The 25,799-nt window shown below is 39.4% G+C and overlaps 1 protein-coding gene and 1 pseudogene across 2 annotated transcripts in view; both read left to right on the top strand.

Moving 5' to 3' along the window:
- Window positions 1-25,799, top strand: part of LOC308283753 (class I histocompatibility antigen, F10 alpha chain-like) — a 313,784-nt pseudogene that overhangs the window by 714 nt on the left and 287,271 nt on the right. The window lies entirely within an intron of this gene.
- On the top strand, window positions 389-25,022 carry LOC308284202 (major histocompatibility complex class I-related gene protein-like; the record flags this gene model as incomplete). Its single annotated transcript, XM_080724750.1, has 8 exons — window positions 389-395; window positions 544-810; window positions 1,984-2,262; window positions 3,302-3,622; window positions 4,050-4,168; window positions 4,259-4,276; window positions 23,613-23,741; window positions 24,840-25,022. The coding sequence occupies 8 exons, from the start codon at window positions 389-391 to the stop codon at window positions 25,020-25,022; spliced, it is 1,323 nt and encodes a 440-aa protein (XP_080580876.1).

Here is a 25,799-nt window from a genome sequence, read left to right as displayed (position 1 = left end):
ACAGACTAGTAAGAGGACAAAACACAGAAATATAAACTCCGACTCAGAAAGACAGACAGAAACAGAGATACATACATACACTACACAGCAAAGCCTGATTTATAACTAATGATGAAAAAAATAAAAAAATATCTATAAGCTGACAATTTGTTGCAACGTGAGCTTGTAGATCTGCATTTTTGACACCAGACACCATTGTACGACGGAGTATAGATTATGCATTTTACTGCCAAAGAGACAGAAAGACAAATAGACAGAAAGAGGCAGACAGAAAGACACATAGAGAGAGAGAGATATCCACAGACAGACAGATGGACAGAGACCAGAAGCACATATTGAAGAACAGACAGAGAGACAGACAGACAGATGAGTTCATGCAGAAACAGAAATGACCTGTTTGAAGTTCTCTCTTGTTGGAAATGAATTGAAACATAATTGAATTGTTGCGATTAAATCAAAATCATTTTGGTGTAACATTATTGCACAAACGTGCATTTGTGTAATTATAATGTTAGATTTTTATCTTTCTGTTTTGTCTCACAGTGACTCACACCCTGAAATACTTCTACACTGTTTCCTCTGATGTCCCAAACTTCCCAGAGTTTGTGGCTGTTGGGATGGTTGATGATGTTCAGATCACTCACTATGACAGCAACACACAGAGAGAAGTTCCCAAACAGGACTGGATGAACCAGATCACAGCAGAGGACCCACAGTACTGGGAGAGGAACACTGAGATTAGCATGGTTAACCAGCAGATCTTCAAGGTCAACATAGACAATGTAAAGCAGCGCTTCAACCAAACTGGAGGTATGTTTATGTTTCACTACACACTGCAAAAAGGATTTTATTCACATTGTTGGAAAAAAAACAATCAGTAAGATGTAACTTCCTTCATGCCACACACACACACACACGCACACACACACACACACACACACACACACACACACACACACACACACACACACACACACACACACACACACACACACACACACACACACACACACATACACACACACACACACACACACACACACACACACACACACACACGCATGCACACTCTTCACTCTCACACACACACACACACACACACACACACACACACACACACACACACACACACACACACACACACACACACACACACACACACACACACACACACACACACGCACGCACACCACTCATGCACAAACACACACATTCATTTACTCACTTTCTCTCTATTATACTTACAAAAATACTTACCAAAAATAGCAGATCTACAAGCTCACATCGATGTGAGCGTATCGATCGACTTGTAGATCGTCTATTTCCATTATTTTGAAATGATATACTGTATTTCGTTTATTTGTCAGAAATAAGCATAAAACGCAAACAGAAATGTTTTTGGCATTCTATTGATCAATGTCAAAAACACAGTTAAATTGTTAATCGCAATTATTTAGATGACATTTAATTGTCAAGTCAAATTACATGATAGTGCCAAACCTACAGTACACAAACACACACACACACACACACACACACACACACACACACACACACACACACACACACACACACACACACACACACACACACACTCCTTTATACAATGACAGTGACTTAACCTATATCTAGATCTATAGCTTGTAGATCTGCTATTGTCAGTGCATGACACCATCATACGCCAAGTATAAATTGTGGCAGAAAAAGTACAGACAGAGTAAGACAGACAGAACCATATTGACACTGTGTGTGTGTGTGTGTGTGTGTGTGTGTGTGTGTGTGTGTGTGTGTGTGTGTGTGTGTGTGTGTGTGTGTGTGTGTGTGTGTGTGTGTGTGATGGTCTGTTCTCTGTGGTACAAATTGAATATCAATCACTGACACCAAGAAGAATGTGTCTGTTGTTTACTACACTGACTGTCTGTCTGTCTGTCTGTCTGTCTGTCTGTCTGTCTGTCTGTCTGTCTGTCTGTCTGTCTGTCTCAGGTGTCCACATCGTCCAGAACATGTATGGTTGTGAGTGGGATGATGAGACTGGAGACACTGATGGTTTTGAACAGATTGGTTATGATGGAGAGGACTTCATCTCATTGGACGTGAAGAGAGAGACATGGGTCTCTCCAACACCACAGGGTTTCATCAGCAAGCTGAGATTGGATCAAAACAAAATGTTCATGGCACAGCAGAAGTACTACTACAACACTGAGTGCATTGAATACCTGAAGAAGCATCTGAACAACGGGAAGAACATTCTGCAGAGAACAGGTACAACAACATGATGTGATGATCTGTACTTAGATAAATATATTCAGATGTAGTAACATTACTACGAGTAGAACAGAGAACAGTTACAACAGTTATACTTAGATAAATATGTTATCCATAATCTGTTTGTTCTCGTATCTCTCTCTCTGTCTCTGTCTTTGTTTCTATCCCCTTCTCTCTGATTTTCTTTTCCTGTTTGTTCATCCCTGCTTTTCTCTCTCCATTTTGTCTCACTGTTCTCTATTATTCTCTTACTATGTTTTCTATCTCTCCATCTCTTTCATTTCATTTGTTCAAAGGTATTTATTATCGTTAATCATTAATGTTAATGGGGGACAGTAGCTAAGTACTTTCACTCAAGAACTGTACTTAAAGGAGGACTTCACCACTTTTCAACCTGTCTTCATATAATAGGTCCTCACTAATGTTCATGATAAAAATAGCACCTTTCTTTCTACTCAGTCTGGGTCTCATAGGAGAGCTGTGGGTGGGTCAAATCCATCCACCAGTGACATCATCAATTGACAGATTTTTGAAAAAAATATTTCGATTTTTATTATCGTGAGAACAATGGCTTCCATTATAACATTGCAACTTTTCAGGAATAGAAAGACATTTTTCATGTACTTTTCCATGTATTTCCATTTATCAATACTTTATACTTTTTACTCCACTACATCTCCACTACATCAATATTTAAATATCTTACTTCCCCCCCACCAGAAATAGCAGTTCTACTAACTCCCAACATTTTCGTGATGTAACACATTGTGAGCTTTCTTTTTTCTTCTTTAAAATTCACACATTTTGCGACATTCTGCATAACGAATACTTTTACACTGGTTATAAGAATTTTACTTCACTTATTATTTCTGCATTGCGGTATTGCACTGATAATGGAAGCACATGAAATACAACAGTTCTTAAATCAAAGCAGTCAACAAATCCACATTGAAATTCAAACAAATAACACTAACAAAATATTTCTCTCTCCCCTCTCTCTTTTTCTCTCCATCTGTATCCCCCCCCCCCCTCTCAGAGCGTCCCTCTGTATCTTTCCTCCAGAAGACTCCATCCTCTCCAGTGAGGTGTCACGCTACAGGTTTCTACCCAGACAGAGTCATCATGTTCTGGACTAAAGATGGAGAGGAGCTCCAGGACAACGTGGACCATGGAGAGACCCTCCCCAACCCTGAGGATGGAACCTTCCAGATGAGCGTTGACCTGGACCTGACCTCAGTCCAACATGAAGACTTCAAGCGGTACGAGTGTGTGTTTCAGCTGGCTGGGATCAAAGAGGACTTAAAGTACACTCTGGACAGAGAGAAGATCAAGACCAACTGGATTAAGACTAAAGGAGGTATGGATGTACTACCATAGAAGTTAGATCAAAAATAATTGAAATGGTTATTAACCTGAGACTGATTTAGATGAGCATACAGTATGTGCTCTGAATTGTGGGTAAAGTGAAACACAAAGACACATTCTACAGCTGGTCAAAGAGGTCACTGGCCTGATCACATGACTAATCTTAAAACCCAATCACAGATGTAATATAGACTAGATCAGAGTGAGTCCCCTGTACTGAAAATAGTGATTTGGTCCATAATAACTACACATAGATAGGAAGTTAAACAGACAGACATACATACAGAAAGATGGATAGATGGACAGACAGTAAGACAAAGACATACAGACAGACAGACAAAGTCAGATTATGGATGAATGTCGGGTTTTAAGATAATTCCGCTTTTTCATCTCTGTTTCTTTGTATTTTATTGTTCCAGTTGAACCAGAATCCAACACGTCCATCATCATCATCATCATCATCGCTGTGATGCTTCTTGCTGTTGTTGCTGCCGTTGTCACCGGAGTCTTCATGTACAGGAGGAAGAAAGGTGAGACAGTAGAATGACGTACATATTGGTTCTCATGCCATATCATTGCATTAATATGGTGCTAACTACAGTCACATCTCTTTACACGTTTCTTCCAGCTCCACGCCCTCCATCTGGTAAGTAAGGGGTCTTCAACGTGTACAGACCAGGGACCCCCAAACTGATGGGGAGATGGAGCAGGGACCACCTGCACCTGCCACTACGTGGGGTGGGGGGTGGGGAAGGTTACAGCATATTTATGTATAAAATTGTGTTTTGTATGTATAAACATATTCATGCTTTTATGTTAAACATACATTATACAATGTACACTAGAGCAGGGGTTTTCAAACCTTTTTGACTCAGGGCCTGTAAATAACTTTTTCATCCATGGCACCCCTGAGTTACACTGTTCATTTTTAGAATCGTACTTCATATTGGAGTAATATACGTTTCCATCAGAACTGACTGAAAATAACATAATACTTGACGTTTAACAACTTGAACCCCAGCATCCCAATTCTGGGGGGAAGGTTCACCAAAAATAGGCGATCTACAAGCTCACAACGCGTCAAGTTGTGACGCGTTGTGAACTTCTGCTATTTTTAGTGAAGAGAGTTGTCGTAGATGGAAAAATAATTAATCAAGAACAGTGCAAATCAGGTCTGTTTTACTAAGCATAGTGAACTGATAGTGATGTAGTGACATTGACACTAAGGCTTGCCCACCTGCCCCTGGCAGGTAAAAATAAAAAAGGTGAAGTTTGCTTTCAGGTTGCCCAACTGGACGAGTGCTCATTTGAGAGGGGACGCAACAGTATAAACACAACACGAGATATCTGTCTAAACACCTGCACGTGGCCAGCACGCTCTGTCTTCTGGTCTGTGGAATGTAACAAGTGTGAAACCATAGACATATTCAATCATAGCTATGTAGGTATTTGGATTTGGAGGTATTGAGGTATGACATTTTTTATTGCACAGCCCCAGAAAGTAAAGAAATAAGTGTTAAATTGAGCAGTATTTAAAATTGTACTTATCATTTTATAATGGACGATTTACTTTTGGGCAAGTGGGCATGACCTTGGGGCAAGTAGAACATGAACTGTACTTGCCCGACAGGAAAGTGCCTCTGAGACCTTAGTGTCAACCCCTGAGTGATATTATATATATTATCAAATGATCTCGCGGCACCCCTGGACTGACATCACGGCACCCCAGGGTGCCCCGTCACCCACTTTGAAAACCCCTGCACTAGAGTACCACTGCCATTTCTAAACACATTTATTAACTGAGAACCAATGTCACAGTAATCATGTTATGCAAAAAAAAAAGCTATTCAAAATGGACAGACTCATTATTTATTTTTAAATAAATGGTTAAAATATTGAAAGACAAACAGACATTTTTGAAGAAGAAAAAAAAGATATATATACTTTTTATTATTATTATTTATTTTCTCTTTTTTATTGTTTAATCAAGCAACAATTTTGGGGACCCCCTGCAGTACCTCTGCGGACCCCCAAGGGGTTGTGGACCCCCTGTTGATGACCTCTGTCGTAACCGTAAGTAGTATACTTTATTTTTACCTCTGGTCTCATAATTCACTGATCAACAGTACATTCAACATCATTGACTGTAACAATTGTACAAAGGAGTCAGGAGTTATTCAGAGGTTTCCTGTATATAACAGGAGGTGGTCAGTGGTAGGTGATGACGTATCATAACTAACTATGATTTATTTTAACTTTAGGCTGCAGCTCCTGAGGTGGAGATGCTGAATCCAGATGCATAATGTCCAGAGACACCTTGTTGCACACAGTAAGTCATGTTGATATTAGTGATTCTCTCTGGTCTTGGAGGCCCAGGCTGTTTCTTTCTGTTCTACTTAGTTAATTTCATGCATTTGGTGACCCATGTCCAGATCTGACCCTAATTATAGACATTTACTATGAAAGCCAACTGTCCTATGGGACCCAAGAACAAAAGCTTAGAAATGGTATATGTTATATACAGTGGAGTAGGTTTGCTATCAAATAAACTATTTACACCTTTGGCAACACTTACTTTTTAAAGTTAAACATAACATTGTTTAGTCATAATGATCACCCAGCTCCCATGTGTTGTCATTTTATTGAGTGCAACTGTTTAATCTGACCACTGATTGAAATTGGGTTCCCAGGTGACCTCTATAGTTAAAAGTAATGTGGCTTTGACCAGAGGGAGATGTAAGGGATAGTCAGGAAACAAAGTAAACAGTGTCTTTTCCAGAATATAAATATATACATATAATTTAATGAGATGACATTATGTAATTATTTACCTTCCCAAACTAATGTATATCATTTTGTAAAATGACTTATTGAATGATGAGTTAGTATCTTGTTTTGTGTTTTCTCTTATGTTTTAATTTCTGTTATTTTAGGTTTGCACATGGCCAGAGTGGAGACATTCTCACCCTTTCTCTCTTCAAATGCTGTGGGAAGTGCGTTATTAACCCTTCATAAATCAGTGCAAACAAGGGTCAGTCAGTAATCCATAACAGTTATAAAAACCTAATCAGACTAGGCAGACTTTCAAATGATGGGCCAGATGTTTTATTTTTATTTTTAGAAAAGCACTGTTTAAAAGAAAATGTAAAACTTTTGGACATCAGTGATGTTCAATGTAGAGGTGAATTAGAATTAACTGTCCATTTCAAGTCATCTAACCCAGTGGTTCCCAAACCTTTTAGCTTGGGACCCAAAAGAGAAATTAGATGTTTGCCCAGGACCCACACTAGCGAAAAAGGGACCCATACAAATCTGTCTGTAACCCACAAATGGGTCCCGACCCAGTGTTTGGGAACCAGTGATCTAACCCATCCAAACAAAGTCAGTCATCAGATGGTAGCATCATGTCCAGGATGGCAAAATCATCTGGTTTATTGAGTTGGACTAACGTTTGGTAGGTAATAATCTGTGATGGATTACACCCTAAATATCACACTCTAAATCTTTTTTTTTTTTGTTGTTGTTTTTTTATAACTTTCATAGCATGTGTATAATACTTTATGAATATTTATAAATGTCCACCATACACCTTTACTTACACAATGCTCATTATATTCTTAAAGCAAAGGATAGATGTGATAATTGATTATTTGTCTTTATGATATGTCATAATTGCACGTTATGTCAGTCAGTAATCATTCTGAAGAACATCTAAAGCTATCAGTGTGGATGCACAATATTTTATCACCAGCATTTGAATCATATAATGTTTGATGACTTGAATGAACTGTTGACATAAGTTTTGAATTGATGTCCTGAACAAAACAAACACATCATCCAGCACTTATTGCTTCTGAATATGTACAGTAAATAACACTGTAGACGTGGACATTTATCTATTATTACATTCCTCCTATTGCCGCATCCCACTTCCAAGCCCATTCACGCCCCCTTTACATCGACTTCAACTCATAGGTAGTCGTATAGGTAGTCGTCAGAGCGTAAGGAATACCGCCCATAACGCTATCATTCGCCCCCCGTCGCCATGGGGACCGCCGTCCATTGGCTCATTCCCAGCTATGGGACCGGCGGATCCAATTTCAACCGAGGGGGGCGTAGCCACACACACACACACACACACACACGCACACACACACACACACACACACACACACACACACACACACACACACACAGCCCCTAGAGAGCGCAGCCCCTCCGAGAGAGACAGAGAGAGAGAAGCACGGCAGCAGACTCCCCGCTCCAGTTATGTAATGTCAGGCTGCTCCTCGCCAGTCTAGATGTCTCATTCACAGAGCTTTTCCCGTTAACAACGTGGCGAGGGGGGCTAGACAGGAGCGCCGCTTGCGGCGCGACTTTCTTGTACATTTACAACTGTTTTCATTTCTACCATTACGTTTGGATCTTCTGGTGATATTGTTATTACGCGCACGCGCTCACACACACGCGCACGCACGCACGCACGCACACACACACACACACACACACACACACACACACACACCACAATACAGCACTCAAGCACATACAGTACAGTACATTGTACACACACACACACGCACGCACGCACGCACGCACGCACGCACACACACACACACACACACACACACACACACACACACACACACACACACACACACACACACACACACACACACACACACACACACAGTAACACACATATGAGATCAACATGAAGACATGCATACTGTACATACAAACATGCACACTCACACACACAAACCTTATTTTTTTAGTGATGTAAATACTGTAATGCTATTCTCCTGCTATCAAATGTGTGTTAAAGTTGGGTTGGTTGTATTGTAAAAAAGAAAAAAGCCCAAGTACAAATATGATCTGTACATGTTTCTACTATTAATATTAAATGATTAAATTAATCAGAATGCATAAAATATGTTAAAGATTTGGATCAATCTAAATTGGACTAGGGATAATAAATGATGAATGTTTGTTACATGCATTTAAAGGTCTGATGCCTCTTTCATTTGTAATAGAAATCCCAAATAAGTCAGAAGTCTGCTTCTTTCTATTAAAGACGTAAATAAAAGTTATTAACTGGTTACTGGATATATATAGAGTACTCAGTATATGGCCATAAACTTTGGAATTTGAATGTCCTGACACTTTTCAAGTCAGGACCCCCCAACATAATCATATTTGAAGTTGAACTGGGGATTCCCCCACCCTGACAAGCACTTGGAATGTAGGAGTTGAGGCATTGTTTGTCTCGGTTCCACAGATAAACATTATGGAAATATAGGAGATCAGATATTTAGCCAGTGTTTGACCAGTTTTTATAGTAGTTTGTTGATTACTTTTGATGCAGTATTTATGTTTTCTTAAGTATTAAAAAGGTCTTGGAAGTCCTTAAATTCTCACTAAACTATCATCTGGGGACCCCCTCAAAATCATGTGGGGACCCCCCTGTGGGTCCCGACCAGTTCTCCTTTATGTTTTTGAGACCACCGCACCTGCAGTCAACCCTGAACAAAGGACAAAGAAGGATGGCAACAGTTTAACCTGGACGAGAGAGAGTTTTACAGCAATGTTTCAAAAAAGCCGATCAAAATAGCAGATCTACAAGCTCACAACGATGCTATGCATTGTGAGATAAAGATGGATGGATGGATAGATATGTTCCTTTATGCACAATCAATAATAATTCTGACAGGATTCAATAATATGCATGACAGATACACTCCATTCAAAACAGATGCTATAGAATAGATCCTGTGAATCCTCTCCATGCTCCAGTCCGTATGTTTCTAAATGTCCACCATTGTTCCACCCTGTCATATCAGTCATCATATCACCTCCTGATCCTCACTGCCCAACACACTAGACCAGAGGGATTTAACCCAAATGACAAAAGACCCAAAGGAGAAATCACATGTTTTGCCCCAGACCCAAACTAGTGAAAATATCAGCTCTACAAGCTCACATTTCGCTTTGTGCTTTGTTGCGTGCTTGCAGATCTGAAATTTTCACTTCTTCTTAAACATTTTGTTTTGTAATTTAGGGAATTTCTTTGGTTATTTTATGATTTAAATTATTTTTGAAACATTTGTAGTTATGTTACTGTAATTTAACAACTTAATAACCAGAACAGATAGACAAAGAGACATTCATGGATTTCTATTTAAAAGTAACTTTTATTTCCCCCCCCTGGATCCAGGGTATGGCAGCTGCATACCCCTGCCATACCCAATTGATGCCCCTGTGTGAATGCAAAGTTTCACAAGGCTTTTGCCCAGGCGGATTGGTCTGGTTCCAGGTGGGTGGGTGGGTGGGTGCCAGGCTAGTGTTGATGTAATTTGTGTCATTTTGTGCAAAACGGGCCCCTACTGCACGTGACCACGGAGATAATATTCACCATTTGCATGAGAATTTCAACAAAATCCGTAACAGAAAAAATGTTGTTTTGAAGAAAACTCAAAATGGCGGAGAACATTGTCATTGCATGATCTACAGTCAAAGCAAGCTGTGGGATGTTATTGCGCCACCATGAGTCCAATATGAAAAAATGTGTGTGTGTGCTATCGTTTCACACGACTCCACAACTTTTCAACTTGTCAGAGCTGTCATCACCCACCTGAGAATAGGGAAAGGAGACCTGATGACAAGACAATTCTCCTGATCGCTGTGATGGTTTTATGACAGCAGGGAGAATCTATCAGTGGATTTGAGATAATAAGTTAACAAGTTAGTCAGTCCTGGTAACAACTACTCTCACATTTACTGTGGCTTTCACAGAGGCAGCACCATCATAGTCTAGTAGCCAGCCCATAGAGCCCCATTGTGAACCCGGACATTTTGAGTACCCTAAAGTTTTATGTTATAAATGTTGAGTATGGGTCCCCAGCATGTAGAAACTGCCGGATGCTAACTTGCATATGTTGAGCAATTTGCATAATTTGCATAATTAGCTTTAATTAGTATAATCACCTATAATAATGGAAAATATAGCTGCAAGCAGCGATAAAGTGGCCAAGGTAGAAAAAGTAGGAAAGCAAAAAAGCATCAAGGGAAAGCAAAGAAGAAATCAAAGAAAAACTAGAAGTAGTGTTCTTCCGAACAGGTCTCCAGCAGGTCAGGTGTTTTTTTTTTTGGCCTAGTGGTGACTATAATACGCCAAAGTCAAAAGGGTACCACGTGTTCTTTGGCCTTTCACGGCAATCGGACGCTGCATGCGGGATTTGAGGCATTTTGTTCCAAAAATGGGTTTTGCAAAAATTGACCCGCTGGTGGCGCTATAACAGGCCAATGTGAGAAGGGTGGCATCTGTTCCTTGGCCTAGTGGGAATGTGCGTGCAGAATCTCACACAAATAGCAGGCTGCGTTTGAGACATTTTGTTCAAAAAGGAGCAATCCTGCAAACCTTGGAATTCAATGTTAGCCAATTAGATAGAATATGATATTCGACAAATCCGTCATGATTACATCACTGTAGAGATACTGTGTGCCCATTTGTGTGATTATCGGATAAAATCTGAAGGAGTAATATTGAAGAATGCGTTTTCGGCCTTCTGGTGACAGAGACTCTGCCGATTTTACACTAATCGGCATAGTTATTGGTAAAAGCACAAATTGACCTCTACACAACATGTATGCAAAAGACTATATGCAACAGACATAAAATAGTTCCAAAGAACTCCTCAAGGTTTTAACTCAATATCTTTATTTTCCAACTTTTTCATTAGTTGTCTTTGTTGAAGAGTTGGTCATCAGGTTGTAAACCTTCAAAACAGAGGGTTAACAACCTAGCCATTTTCAGGCATGTCTTTTAAATCACAATGTTTTCAAATAATTCAAGTAGTAAACGTCTTCAAATAAAGTTTTTAAACATTAAGTATTGTGAAGTCTGAACCCAAACCAGCACACGGAAACAGTTCTCAAGGTGAAAACGCAATAAGCGTTGTTTTATTCAATGGGGCGTTCCCCTAAAACATGAAATAAAGTTCTTCCCAAAACCGGGGCTTTTAACTCAAAATATGCTTCTTTCCAGAACTTAACAAACAGGGGTTACATTCGAAACATATGTTTCACAGTATGCCGTTGCTTCCATTAACACATGCCATTTCTCTTCCAAGACTCAGATGCAGCTCCTAGTTTGCCTACAATGGGAACAGATAGAACCACCATTAGCAATGTGGCAAAATACAGAGCAAATGTGCGACAGAGGAGAACATAGTGGAGTTTTGCTTACTGCTCGATGGAAGAGTCCCTTCGAGAGCCAGCTACACAGTGAAGCAGAGCTCGGTGGTTAAGAGCAAAAACATTTGGATTGCCTGACTCGGAGAAGCTGTGTTGCGGCCAGGTGCTGACAAATCAAACTGATTGCAACAAGCAGCCATCTTAGCTAATGCATTCTGGGAAATGTAGTTTTTCTGAAAACCAAACTAAGCCATCAGTTAGATTCAGTTCACATGCACGCATGCACGCACGCACGCATGCACGCACACACGCACACACACACACACACACACACACACACACACACACACACAAACACACACACACCTGTGCCTAACCATTCTGCATTAGAGGTGGGATTTATGGCTCTTTGAAGTGAGACAGTACCATCGATCTGGCTCACTGAAAAGAGCCGTTCAAAAGACTGGCTCATTTGGCTCCTTGTATATTTATATATTTTTAAGAAGAATTTGTTTAAACATGAATCCACAAGGTGGCACCACATTCCTCTGCTGACAGTTGAGATCACAATTTAGTATTTACCCTTTTCATAAAATGTGTGTGTAAATTAAGCTACCTTGACTTTTGTTATTCATAAAACACCTAAAAAAAACAAGCAGGCAACAATGAACTCGCTCCTCCACTTGTTCTCTCTCTCTCACTCACTCACTGTACTCAGTCAGTACTCAGTGGAGTAGCAAGGAGATGTTGAATTGGGGGGAGGGGGTCTCCCCCCCAAATGAACGGCTCTCTACTGCACGAACCGGATCCCAACGTTCACTTCAAAGAGCCGTTCAAAAGATTCAATTCGTTCGCGAACGTCCCAGCTCTATTCTGCATCTAGCCTAAGGCCCAGATCATGGGAAAACCCTACTCACGTCAGGGTGGGGGGTCCCCATTTCAAATATGATTCTTTTTGGTTTCAGTGATATTTGGACTTACCCTCTACAGTAGTTCATCATGAAAATGTTACTTTGCATGTATGTTTTAGAGGCAGAAGAATAATTTGCATAAAACTTGCAATGTTGATGGAATTATTAAAAAAGCATGTTTCAATGTTTAAAAAATCCGATCTGACAGATCTTTAGATATTGGTCCAAAGTTCATGTAAAAAAAGTTCTGTGCACGTGACGCAAAAGTTCCGGAATAAAAGCGGGTTTAAGTGTTTTACAAACTGCTCAAATTGGCGGAAAATCTAAGGGCGGAGCTTACTTAACAAAGACACAGATGTCTTCCGCTTGAGTCAAGGCACGCGTGTAAGCAAGTTGCATGTCTTCAAACGAAACGAGGCATGACTTATGCCCCTTTAAAGTTTGAGTTTTCAAACGCTTCGTATAGCGCCCCCCTTTGGCCAATTGGAGTAAGATTGCTTTCAGTGATATTTGGACTAACCCTCTACATATTTGCCAAATGCCATGAACGTGTCACTTTGCATGTATGATTTAGAGGCAGAAGAATAATTTGCATAAAACTGCAACATTGAGTGAATTATAAAAAAATAATGTTTCGCTTTAAAGAAAATCCGCCTAACTTCTCGGACCGTATTGGTCCAAAGTTCATGTAAAAAAAGTTTCGCGCACGTTACGCGAAAATCCCAGGAGGAGATACATTTTGACTGTTTTTCATATCATTCAAAATTGTGGGAGAAGTAAAGGTCAGAGGTCAAAAGTCAGAGCGTAAAAGTTGTTCGGCATGAGGAGATGCATAAGTGTATACAGGTTTCATTGCTGTACCTGAAACAGGGCATGAGCTACACCAGTTCAAAGTTGGCATTTTTCAAAGGCTTCCTACAGCGCCACCCTTTGGCCGATTGTTGCGAGCTTCGCGTTTTAGCCGTTTGGCATAGTCCTCTGCCATACTGCCGAGTTTCGTAAAAAGCGACTGCACGGTCTAGCCGCTAGAGAAAAAGTGGCGGAATAATAATAATAATAGTAATGATGAAGTCCAATAACAATGAGTGGCCATTTGCCACTTCGTGGCCTTGGCCACTAAATATGTCAAAAACTGATTGGCTAATTTGAACAACATTGGAGTGGTTTTGGGGGTTATTGAGGATGCTGAATCCATTTCGGACATTTTCTAAATTCAAAAAGGGCTGTTTTAAACCGGAAATGGCCACATACCAACTTAAATTGGAATGATTTTGATACTTTTTTGTTGATTTTCCAAATGATGAAGTGACTATTTTTGCTAGGCTATTGTGGCAGTCATTGTTCTAATCATTTTGTGTGGATTGTCTATATTTTGCTTTTGAAATGCAGATAATGTATATGCATATAAATAACCACATTTATAATTTAATTCATAATCAAAATCAACAAAAAAGTATCAAAATCATCGCAATTTAAGTTGGTATATGGCCATTTACGGTTTAAAGCGGCCATTTTGAATTTAGAAAATGTCAGAAATGTATTCAGCATCTTCAATAACCCTCAAAACCACTCCAATATTGTTCAAATCGTCCTATCAGTTTTTGACATATTATCCATATAGGTGATTATGCTAATTAAAGCTTATTATGCAAATTATGCAAATTGCTCAACATATACAAGTTACCATCCGGCAGTTTCTACATGCTGGGGACCCATACTCAACATTTCTAACATAAAACCTTAGGGTACTCAAAATCCCCCCCCCCCCCCCCCCCCGGCCGATCGCAAAAAGAATTGCTCTCCTTTGGATCCCATTCATTTTCCCCTTTCGTTTTCTAACCTTAACATTTTCATGAATACTGTATGGTTCCTATCGCTAGTTAAAAATTGCCTTTCAATCACCGTCATATTTGTTTTGTTGAAATGTGGTCCAATTTATTTTAAAATAAATTATAAAGTTGCGGGGGGGGGGGGGGGGGGGCAACTAAACTGATACCAGCCGGCTGTGTTCTTCTTCGTGTGCTGTATTTCGGGAGGCTCAGACCACATTCTCCCATGTATCCCTGCGGTGCACGTGACTGTTGTCAGCACAATAGTATCTCTGATGCCTTTACAATTCTATGATGGCGACACCCATTCCAAGGGGTAGAAAGGGCCATTTGCGCTGCATAGAAACCAATGGCTTGGCTTCGTCCATATTTTTCCACAGTCTATGGTTAGGAGTGAGTAACTGTAATAATACCTAGGTTTTGTTAATTACATCATACCCAACCTTTTGGTCCATAATCCGAGGCTAGGCAAAATACATATCAATATGGGGGGTCCTTGCCACAAAAATGTGTGTCAACCACTGATTAATCAGCCTCATGTCTTCATGGGTTAAGTCCTATATAGATTAACCAATCCACTTTTCTTCTAGTATTTTTCAACGTTATAAATATGGACTCATGGCAGACTTGTTTCACAGTAAAACATATTAACTGTTTCATTGCTGTTGGGTAGAAACTAGAAACCTTGTATCTACATGTTTAAAAAAAATTCTAACCCTGTAAATTAATGTCTTCTTACAAAATCTAGATCTTGAGTACTGTCTTTACTTGAGTATTTGTATTTTTGGATTACATTTCAAAGACTTTTAAATGTGTGCTTTTCACACCACTACATTTTCTAGGAAGGGAAAAGTACATTGACCACTTAAGCCCTATTTCAAATGGAGAAAATAGCAGATACACATGATGGACCATGACCTTTTTGCTATTTTAAGTATTTTAAAAAGGAAGTACCCGTACTTTAATTCAAGTACAAGTTTGACAGATTACCCTTTACTTGTAGTTCAGTGATAGTATTTAAAGTTGTCAAGTATATATTTATTGACTAAAGTACTGGGGTTGAGTAGCTACTTTGTCCAGCGGAGTGAGCGGATGCAAAGTTCATTCAGAGAAATAACAGACGAGAGATACTGGCATTATTATAAGCATCATTGTGCCACGACAGAGCTTTTGAGGACAAATACCTGAAAGTTCCGGAAAACTGTTAAGAAACTTTGAAACTAACTGTAAATAGGGCCTTTAAAGGGGCCCCACCATGAATTTCACGTTTCTTTTTTCTTGTTTTTTGGTCTTCCAAATGCCTCTTCCAGCCCCCAGCACCCCATAAAAATCTTTTTAATCCGAGGCACCCCTACATTATAATTTTCACTCCCAGCACCTTATGTTCATAGCATATCGTCGTTGTAGGGTGGAAACCTTGTATGTCCAAAACCGTTCGTTTTGTATTTATCATCTATAAAATGATCTGATGCGAGGCGTTGTGTGCTTGTAGATCTGCTGTTTTCACTAGTTTTGTGCGACAGTCTGATGATGAAGAAACTTGGAGATACTAGGTTTCTGCGTGACGATATTTTAGTGATTATGTTGCGAGGAAAACTTTCAGATAATAGCCATTTTGGTTAGAACTGACTGAAAATAACAAAGCAGATTATTAAAGTAACACAGTATACAGTATGACACAGGTTATTCGTTCAATTTCAGAGGGTCTAATGAAGGTGACAATTCATGTCCTTTTCAAGATAGCAGGAATGTCCTTCACACACCTTGTATGTCTAGATTTGTCCGTAGTTTGTACGATAATACTGATTTAATTTACAATTTACAATTTAGGCATTTAGCAGACATTCTTAATCCAGAGCATAAGCGTAACAGCCCAAGATAATACATTAAATGCATAGAAATTGTTATTTAGATACAGATGTGACAGCAGCTTAATCTTCAAACTTCTCTTAATTATTGTCCATGTTCTTGACAAATGAAGAAATCTTTGATTTTGATTTGGAAAGTTATTTTACAAAATATCAGCTGCTGTTGATTTAATGCATTCATAGCCTGAATTATAGAGGTTAAGTCACACATTCCCATCACTAAATAACAAATGTGTCCCAATCTCACTGAGAGCCAGTCATCTCGGAAAGTACAGCTTTAGACAGGGACTGAAAATACCCTTTTTTTTTTTTTTTCACTAAAATGTGATAAAGCCACTAAAGCATTTCATAAATTTCAGGCTACATTTCACTTAAACGCCAGAGCTTAACTCTGCATGTAAATAGGACTTTTTTTAATTAATGTGAGAGATCGTCAGGTCATTTGCAGGTTAAACATTTATTTAGAACTTGAATATCTCAAAAGTAGTATTTCAGCTTGGCATCATTCTATAAGCCATATCTTCAAAACTGTTGGGTCAATCTCCACAACCAATATATCATTTTGTAGCAATGATCCCCAGCTTTCAAATGAAATGAAAAAATGAAAATGAATAAAAATCCAATGACTGGCTCCCAGCCAAATTGGGAAACAAATGGTCTCTGGTGTCTTACCTGCTTCAATGTAGCAATTCTAATGTAGGTCTGAAGAGGCAGAGGAAGACAAGCTGTTCACCAGCAAAGACCAGCACACTGACATGACTGGTGTCTACCTGTCATTTTATAGATTGTTATGCAATTCCTTCAATGGGTGGAGTCAGAGATCTATCGTTGACAAGAAGTTGTAAATGCTGGGAGAGGATCACGTGACCAAAGTTCAACAATAAAAGTCTGCACCACAGGGAGAAGGAAGATAACAGCAATGAGGAATAAACCCTGGTCCCTGATAGTTACAATAGCAACATTTACACACAATTGTGCTTATAAAAATTGAAATAGATTGTTTCATTTAGATAAAGGTGTGACTGTAACTTAATCCAACAAAAGTTTAATTGAATGACTAATTGTTACAATTATTGCCAAGATAAAGACAAGTTAAATAAGTATGATACATTCAATACTAAAAGAAAATGTCGACACTTTCAGACAATTTTACATTTCTATTTGGGAAATCTTTTGGCAAATTGTCAGCCGCTGACCAGTGAATGAATATGGTCATTAATATCAATTAAAGGGATTAGGTCACACTTTTTCATCGTGTCACTAAAATAAAAGACCAACAGACAGTGCCTTGCCTGTTTCAATGTTGAAATCCTAACGTACAGCATGTCTGGAGACACTCAGAGGAAGTATAACGTCTCTGTCGGGCGAAAACCCTGTATGTCCAAAACCGTTCGTTTTTCACACAACGCCTCGCACCGCGAAGCGTTGTGTGCTTGTAGATCTGCTGTTTTCACTACTTTTGTGCGACCGCCTTCTATGACGAAGCAGGGCTGTACTTTGCGAAAGAACGTACACATTTGAAACCTGGAGATACGAGGTTTCCGCTCGACAATGACGATATGCTTGTCAGGCTAGATAGCTACATCAACAAGGACCAGCTCACTGACCGGCACGTGTCTGGAGTCTACCTTTCATTTTATGACCTTTGAAAATAAGTGGGACAATTTCTTGTAAAGGGTGTGAGCGGATGCAAAGTTCATTCAGAGAAATAACAGACGAGAGATACTGACATTATTATAAGCATCATTGTGCCACGACAGAGCTTTTGAGGACAAATACCTGAAAGTTCCGGAAAACTGTTAAGAAACTTTGAAACTAACTGTAAATAGGGCCTTTAAAGGGGCCCCACCATGAATTTCACGTTTCTTTTTTCTTGTTTTTTGGTCTTCCAAATGCCTCTTCCAGCCCCCAGCACCCCATAAAAATCTTTTTAATCCGAGGCACCCCTACATTATAATTTTCACTCCCAGCACCTTATGTTCATAGCATATCGTCGTTGTAGGGTGGAAACCTTGTATGTCCAAAACCGTTCGTTTTGTATTTATCATCTATAAAATGATCTGATGCGAGGCGTTGTGTGCTTGTAGATCTGCTGTTTTCACTAGTTTTGTGCGACAGTCTGATGATGAAGAAACTTGGAGATACTAGGTTTCTGCATGACGATATTTTAGTGATTATGTTGCGAGGAAAACTTTCAGATAATAGCCATTTTGGTTAGAACTGACTGAAAATAACTTTGTACTTCAAGTTTAAAATTATACTAAATTTTTTTTCAAGTTTCCAAATAAATTCCAAATATTATCAAATGATCTCGCGGCACCCCTGGACTGCCGTAGCGGCACCCCAGGGTGCCCCGTCACCCACTTTGAAAACCCCTGGTCTACTGTAGGCCTGCTGTACATGCATTGTTCATACATGTGTGTTAAGTTGTAGTTGGAGAGGTGTAAGATAAAGAACATGTATGTTTCCAAAATCATTGTTAAGTGTAGCCTACTGTTTAGCAGTAAAATGACATTGTGTGTTTGTTTAAGCCATCGTCAAAGAAAAGGGAACGCCCACTCGGTCTGTCCCTCTTCCTACAGACTCTGTCTCGAGAGAATGGTTTAACCGATCCATGTGGCTGCCATGGAGAATAAGGCAAAAACAAACAAGCACCACAGATTAAAAGTTTGATTAGTTAATGTGTGTGTGTGTGTGTGTGTGTGTGTGTGTGTGTGTGTGTGTGTGTGTGTGTGTGTGTGTGTGTGTGTGTGTGTGTATTTTTTTATAGCGCCTTTCCAAGTGCTCAAAGCGCTTTACAATGGTTCATTCATACATTGGGAGGGGAAGCGGCGAACAGTCAACGCCAGCGTCCTCACTTCCCACATTCACACACCAATGGTGGCAAACTGACACCGACAGACTCATTGGAGGCAATGCGGGGTTATACATGATTATTATGCAAATGACAGATTGTTAGTGCTAAATTGATAATATTGACATTGGTTCTCAGTTAATGAGGTATGTTTATAAATGGCAGTGGTACGCCACTTGTAGCCTACAGTACATGCATATTTAAAATAAAATCATGAATATATAATCTATTATTTTAATAGCATAGTATTGAATTTTATTCATAAATATAGCCTACACCTACAATATGTTGTAGCCCCACCCCCACCCTTCGAGGTAAGGGGTCCCTGCTCCATCTACCCATCAGTTTGGGGGCCTGAAAACGTTGAAGATCCCTGGGCTAGCCTACAGCTTTTATTTTGAAGTTGTAGACCATGTGATTGGTCATGAAATTCATGATGAGGTTTTTTTCCTGGACTAGATAATTGAATAATGGGCCTATTTTTATTTTGTCGGTTCCAAATCACAAAATGCCAAAATATGAATCACACAATCAGAAAAATTGACCATTTTCCTGATTTTTGTTTCAGGGTTACAAACGGACAATATTTGGATTTTTGTATTGGGAGGAAAAAATTAAAAATTAATAGTAGTACAATCAGAAAAATGGACAAACATTTGAGTATTTTCCTGATTGTGTTTCAGTGTTAAAAATGAAGCAATATTTGATTTTGCTCTAAAACGAAAATCAAAAAAATTGATCTTTGATTTACCATTCCTTCCCAAAAAATCAAATTATAATAAGATCCCAGACCAGAAAAATGTTCTAGGGATCTTAGTATAATTTTATTTTTGTTTCACGGTTAGAAAATTGGAAAATTGAACCAATATTAGTTTTTTGCTCTAAAACAAAAATCTAAAAAATTGATATTTGATTTTCCATTATTTCCCATAGAATCGGATTATACTAAGATCCCCAGACCGGGTTCTATCCATCTGTCATTCAATGTTATATGAGATGCTTCAATGGTTTCCTGTGGAAATAAGCCAAGTGCTTTTCTAGGATCTCCTTTTAGTAGACCTTGTACCAATGAACTGTACCGTCATGAAACTGTACCTTTTCCTATGCAAACTTCTAATAAAGTCTTCAATCAATCAATCAAGCTCTCTGTCTACCGAGCTATCTTCGTTTTTGCTCTCACCTATGGTCATGAAGTGTGGGTCATGGCCAAAATAATAAGGTCATGGGTACAAGCAGCTGAAATGAGTTTTCTCGGACGGGTGGCTGGCATCACTTAGAGATACGGTCGGGTTCAGTCAATCGAGAGAGACTTGGAGCCCTATTTTCCTCCATGCTAAACCCTAAACCCCTGAACTTCTTTGCTTTTTTTTTTACTATTTTGAAAAACATTTTTAAATGATCTACAAGCTCACAACATGTCGATGCAGATCGGCTATTTGAAGTATTTAACAATGTTTTTCAAAAGGGTTAGGGTTAGGGTTAGGGTTTAGTATGGACGAAAATAGGGCCTTTAGAGTAGAACTGCTACTCCTATATGCTTGGAAAGGAGCCATGCAGCTTAGGTGGCTCGGGCATCTAGTACGGATGCCTCCCGAGCATCTCCCTAGAGAGGTCTTCTATGCATTATGCACGTCCCACTGGGGGCAGACAACCTGGCCGACCAAAGACCAGATGGAGGAATTACATCTCATTCTCCACACTGGCCCGGGAACACCTGGGGATCCCCAAGGGGAAGTAGGGAACACTGGAAATCTCTGTTGGAACTGTTACGCCTGCAACCCGATTCCATCCAGATAAGCGGTCGAAGATGGATGGATGGATATACATATGTATGGCGGAGTATGTTAATTGCGAATGTAGGTCGCTACATAGTATGAAAACCTCCAGCTCATGTCTGTCAGTCTGTCTGTCTGTCCGTCACTCTTCTGACATCACAATGACACCTCATCCCAGCTCAGCAGAAGGATATAGCTGACCTGTTCTGACATCAGCTTATCCCAGCTCAGCATAGCTGATCTGTTCTGACAACACAATGATGTTGCAAATGAATTCCGTCCTTGTCCCTTTTATGCCCATATATGGAGATCCCTGTCAGGTCGCAGTTACTATCAAAACCTCCACCAGCTGTCAGTCAGTCTTTCTGTCAGTCAGTCTGTCCGTCACACATCACGTCACACCTTTATCCCTATACTCATATCGCCGCCACCATTGCCCCTATCCATGCCAAACTTTGCACACACACTCCTTGGATGGCAAATCACAACCTCCGCCCCTGATTTCTCACATGACCCTCTTCTAGCGAGTCTTACTGGTCAATATCAAGCCCATGTGTATCACAAAATGCATGACACCACATCCCAGGCAGCTCATCCATATTTGGGAGAATTTGGCCACATTTTGTCCAACTTAAACGACCAACCGCAACGCGAGTCACACTTGCAAATGAATTCTGTCCTTGTCCCTTTTATACCCATATATGGAGATCCCTGATGTCATCAATATTTGGCTGCCATTTTGAGAGAAAAGACAGGTCCACACGTCTTAAATCTGGCTGACAATGCTTGCATGTTTATCAGGTTAAATAATAATAAAGATGTCCCGTTTAGCCCCAGGTGAGCAAAAACACTACATTTCCCATCAGGCTTAGCAGCCGATATGGTCGCATACACTTCCTGATGAGCCCACGTGCACAGGACTCTGCTTTGCACAGCCGTCTCAAGCCCCATAGAGAATGCATGTAAAATGGTGGATGTTATGAGTGAATGGAGCTCGGGGATCGCCCCGCAGTTGGAATATTACATCATCATGCTAACGATCTCATGTGCGTCTGTCACGCACACCAATGTTAGTGAGCGCAGCGCAACCGCACACGCGCTGGTAAGTTTAATGCATTTAATAGATGGCAGCCAACGTGCCCAAATCTGCAAATGCACTCTTAATCCAGGGCGACTTACAATCAGGAAGGTAAATACATCAGTATACATCAACATCAATACATCAAATGGAAAGAAATAGTAGGTTAATCAAAGAAAAAAAACATCAAAAAATAAAATATAAAAAATCGAAAATGACTGAAACTGAAAACCCCACAACACCCATCCCACTCTCTCATACTCCCAACTTACTTTTTCTCACATTTGTAATGTTTCATTTAAAAGCACACTAGAGCTTATGCTATTTGGCCTGAAGAGTATTATAGAATTGTCTCTCAAAATTTATTTTAGCTTAACAAATTTGTATGTACACATAGACATCAAAGGGGCTTGAGCACCTGCCCTTTTATCCGTCTGTAAAAAGTGCCATTTCCAGACCATGAATGCAGTTTTTACTATGGTGAAAGAAATGCAAATGCCCTCTTTCCATGCCATACCTGAAGGCAGCATTCAAGAGAATTGCCTTGTTCAAACTCTTCTGAACTTGAATGCAGCATTTTATGTTGAAAGAATTGCCCTCTCTGTGTAGAAATCCATGCTGTTACGTCACATCTCCATGTATTGACTTTATTATGTTTAGTTGAGGGTGGTATCAAGCACTGAAAATAGCCGACCTCAAAGCTCACAACGATATTTCTGACATTTTCCCTTTTAGAAATTTCAGTCCCTGCCTCTCTAACATTCTCTGCACGTCCCTGGTCAATGTAACTGAGAAATTAAAAATGACAGTAAGAAGTTACTGTTCGATGCCACATTATCTGGTGTCTTATGACATGCAGCTGGAGATGTCCTTGGTCCCCACACAACATGGTTCCCACGTACCCAAATCTACTTTGTTATACAGTAAGACTGTATTTGGTTACGACTCGTATACATAACATTATTTAGGCCTATATGATAATATGTCTGCATTAAGCATAGTGCCCTACAAAAGGAACTAACACATTGCCAGAAGGCAAACCATATCAGTCATTGATGAGATATTGGACACACTCGCGCGCGCACACGCAAATGCAAATGCATTTGCGTTGAGGTCTGGGGCACGCACGCAGGAAGGAAAATCACTATTGAAGGAGAGAAAGAGGGCATCACAAAAATCGAATGATAATTATGTAATATGTACTTATCAATAACAATTATATGATACAGCGATTTCCCGACAACATACATTAGACGGGAGGAATTTGAGAAGCGTTTCCTACCACGCCCAAAACTAAGCCAGTATATCAAACATGTCAAGTTTCTTTTGTTCTTATATCAGGTTATTGTGAGATATTCATTTCATTTCCTTGTGATGGTGACTTTAAGAGGTGGTGCTTGTGGTGGTGTTTGTCAGAGGAACAGATTGAACCATGATGGTAACCATGTCTTCTTTAATACTCCTGCTGCAGCTGGTGCTGATGGGGTCCAGTGTGACTGCAGGGGATGCTGCTGATCACAGTACCAGTGACTACCGCTACTATGGAGGATCTGTCACCTTTAGCCCCAAAGTCCACTATTCATGGAATGGGACATATGAGGTAAACACTTATATTTTACTTATTAATGTTGTATATTATGCATAGGCCTATTATTTGATGGCTTCTTTTGTATAAATAAGGGTTATTGAGTGACCATCAAAAGGATTTCGTGAAAAACTTAATATGTATTGACACAATTTGACAAAATTGATCATTCCCTACTTGTACAAAAAATAGAACCGTATGAAATAAGAGGTCTTACTAATCATTGGTTAAGAAGTAATTTAAATAATAGTTTCCAATATGTAAATATTAATAATAATACAGAATCATATCTTAGAAGAGTAACGTGTGGTGTTCCACACGTAACTCTTAACGTATTTATACTTTATTTAAATCATTTTATTACAGTATCTAATATTTAGAAGATTGTTATGCTTGCTGATGATGATACTAATTTAATTTGTTCAAGGACATACAATCAGAAAGGGAATTGATAAGGTTAAAGAAATGGTTTGATTGGAATAAGTTGTCACTAAATGAACACAAAACTAAGTTCATGGTATTTGGTGGTGTTCCTGCTGACTGTGAAATTAAACTGAATTTAAATGGAGCCAACATTGAAAGAGTTCATGAAACAAAATCCTTAGGTGGGCTTATAGATCACAATCTCTGTTGGAAGCCACTTATAACATATGAAAAGTAAATAAGCTAAATCTGTTGGTATTGTGTACAACTATGTGTAGTAACTATGGGAGCTGTTGAATCCGGAATGTTTGCATTTATTATATTTCACTTGTAGTAGCCTACCATACAGTACATGTCATGTGTTGAGGTCTGGGGGAATCAAATGTATATGAAACAAATATAGATCCTAATTTTATTATAGAAAAGAGCGTTGAATCGACTAATCCATTGGTTTGTTGTAAACAAAGACCGAAAATAACCCATTCTTTCATTCATATCTGAAAATCTCAATTAAAAAAAATGGCAAATGTGAGATTTTGTTAAATCTCACTAATGCTTGCAATACCTTGATATTGTGAATCCATTTGTATTTTATGTAAATGACTGTTTGCTGTTTCCTGAATCTCTCGATTCAGGACCTTTCCTTCAGATTCAGTGCTTTGTAAACTCGACTCACTGTTTTGTTTGCAGGTGGAGCTTCGTATTAAGCTAGCCTCCTGCAAGCCCATTGACCAGCAGAATGACTTCTCCTGTTCCTATGGAGACTGTGGATACCAGATCAACAGCACCATCACAAGGATCGACTACTGGTGTCTGCAGGAGTTGGTCATGACAAGAAAGCTGCATAGCAACAGACCTTTTGAAATTAGGTGAGGATATGTATTTTTTATAAAGTCAACCTGTCAATATTTTATCTTTTGGTTGGTTGGTTGGTTGGTTGGTTAGGGTATTTATTGGAAAATGTGAGTCCATACAATGCATTGTAAAGTGCAAGGATACCAAAAAAAGAAGACTTGTTACTTGAGCAGAGCGCACATTCTGCGATCGGCTGGGTATTCATGTAGGTCGGGGTATTTATGTCGGTGTCTTCTCTTGTTTAAGACCGTAGGCCAATCAGGGACCAGCATCTTTGGCAATGTCCTCATTAACAGGCAATGAGGGACCAGTATTCCTGGTGATGCCAGTGGTGATGTCATTGGTATTGGCATTTATCATAATATATCAGTTTTTCTTTTTTTGGAAGCAGTGATGCCAGTGGTGAGCGCATCTCATGGCGTGCTCTGCTTGCACGGCCTACTTGTGAGAAGTTGTTACAGTACCTCGACAGAGTGCATTTCTAGTTTGCATTGTGGTCGTTAAAGGAGTAGTTCACCTCCAAAATGACTTTTTTTCTATTGATTACTCATGCCATGGAGACTTGAGTTCAATCATATTTTTTAGTTTTTTGTTGCATTCCTAAGACAATAATTTGATTACAACAAATTGACCCCCATTGATTCCGGATGTAGACCCGAATCCATTTGGGTCCCCATCCGGAATCAATGGGGGTAAATGTACTATAATATTTTTGTCTAAGGAATGCGACAAATATAAAAAAATATTATTGAACTCAAGTCTCCATGGCATGAGTAATCAATAGAAAAAAGGTAA

The sequence above is a fragment of the Nannobrachium achirus genome (genome assembly GCF_963921795.1).
Source record: "Nannobrachium achirus genome assembly, chromosome: 4".
In the NCBI taxonomy this organism is placed as follows: domain Eukaryota; kingdom Metazoa; phylum Chordata; class Actinopteri; order Myctophiformes; family Myctophidae; genus Nannobrachium; species Nannobrachium achirus.
The sequence above is the reverse complement of the archived record's forward strand: the minus strand, read 5'-3'. Positions and strand labels throughout refer to the sequence as shown.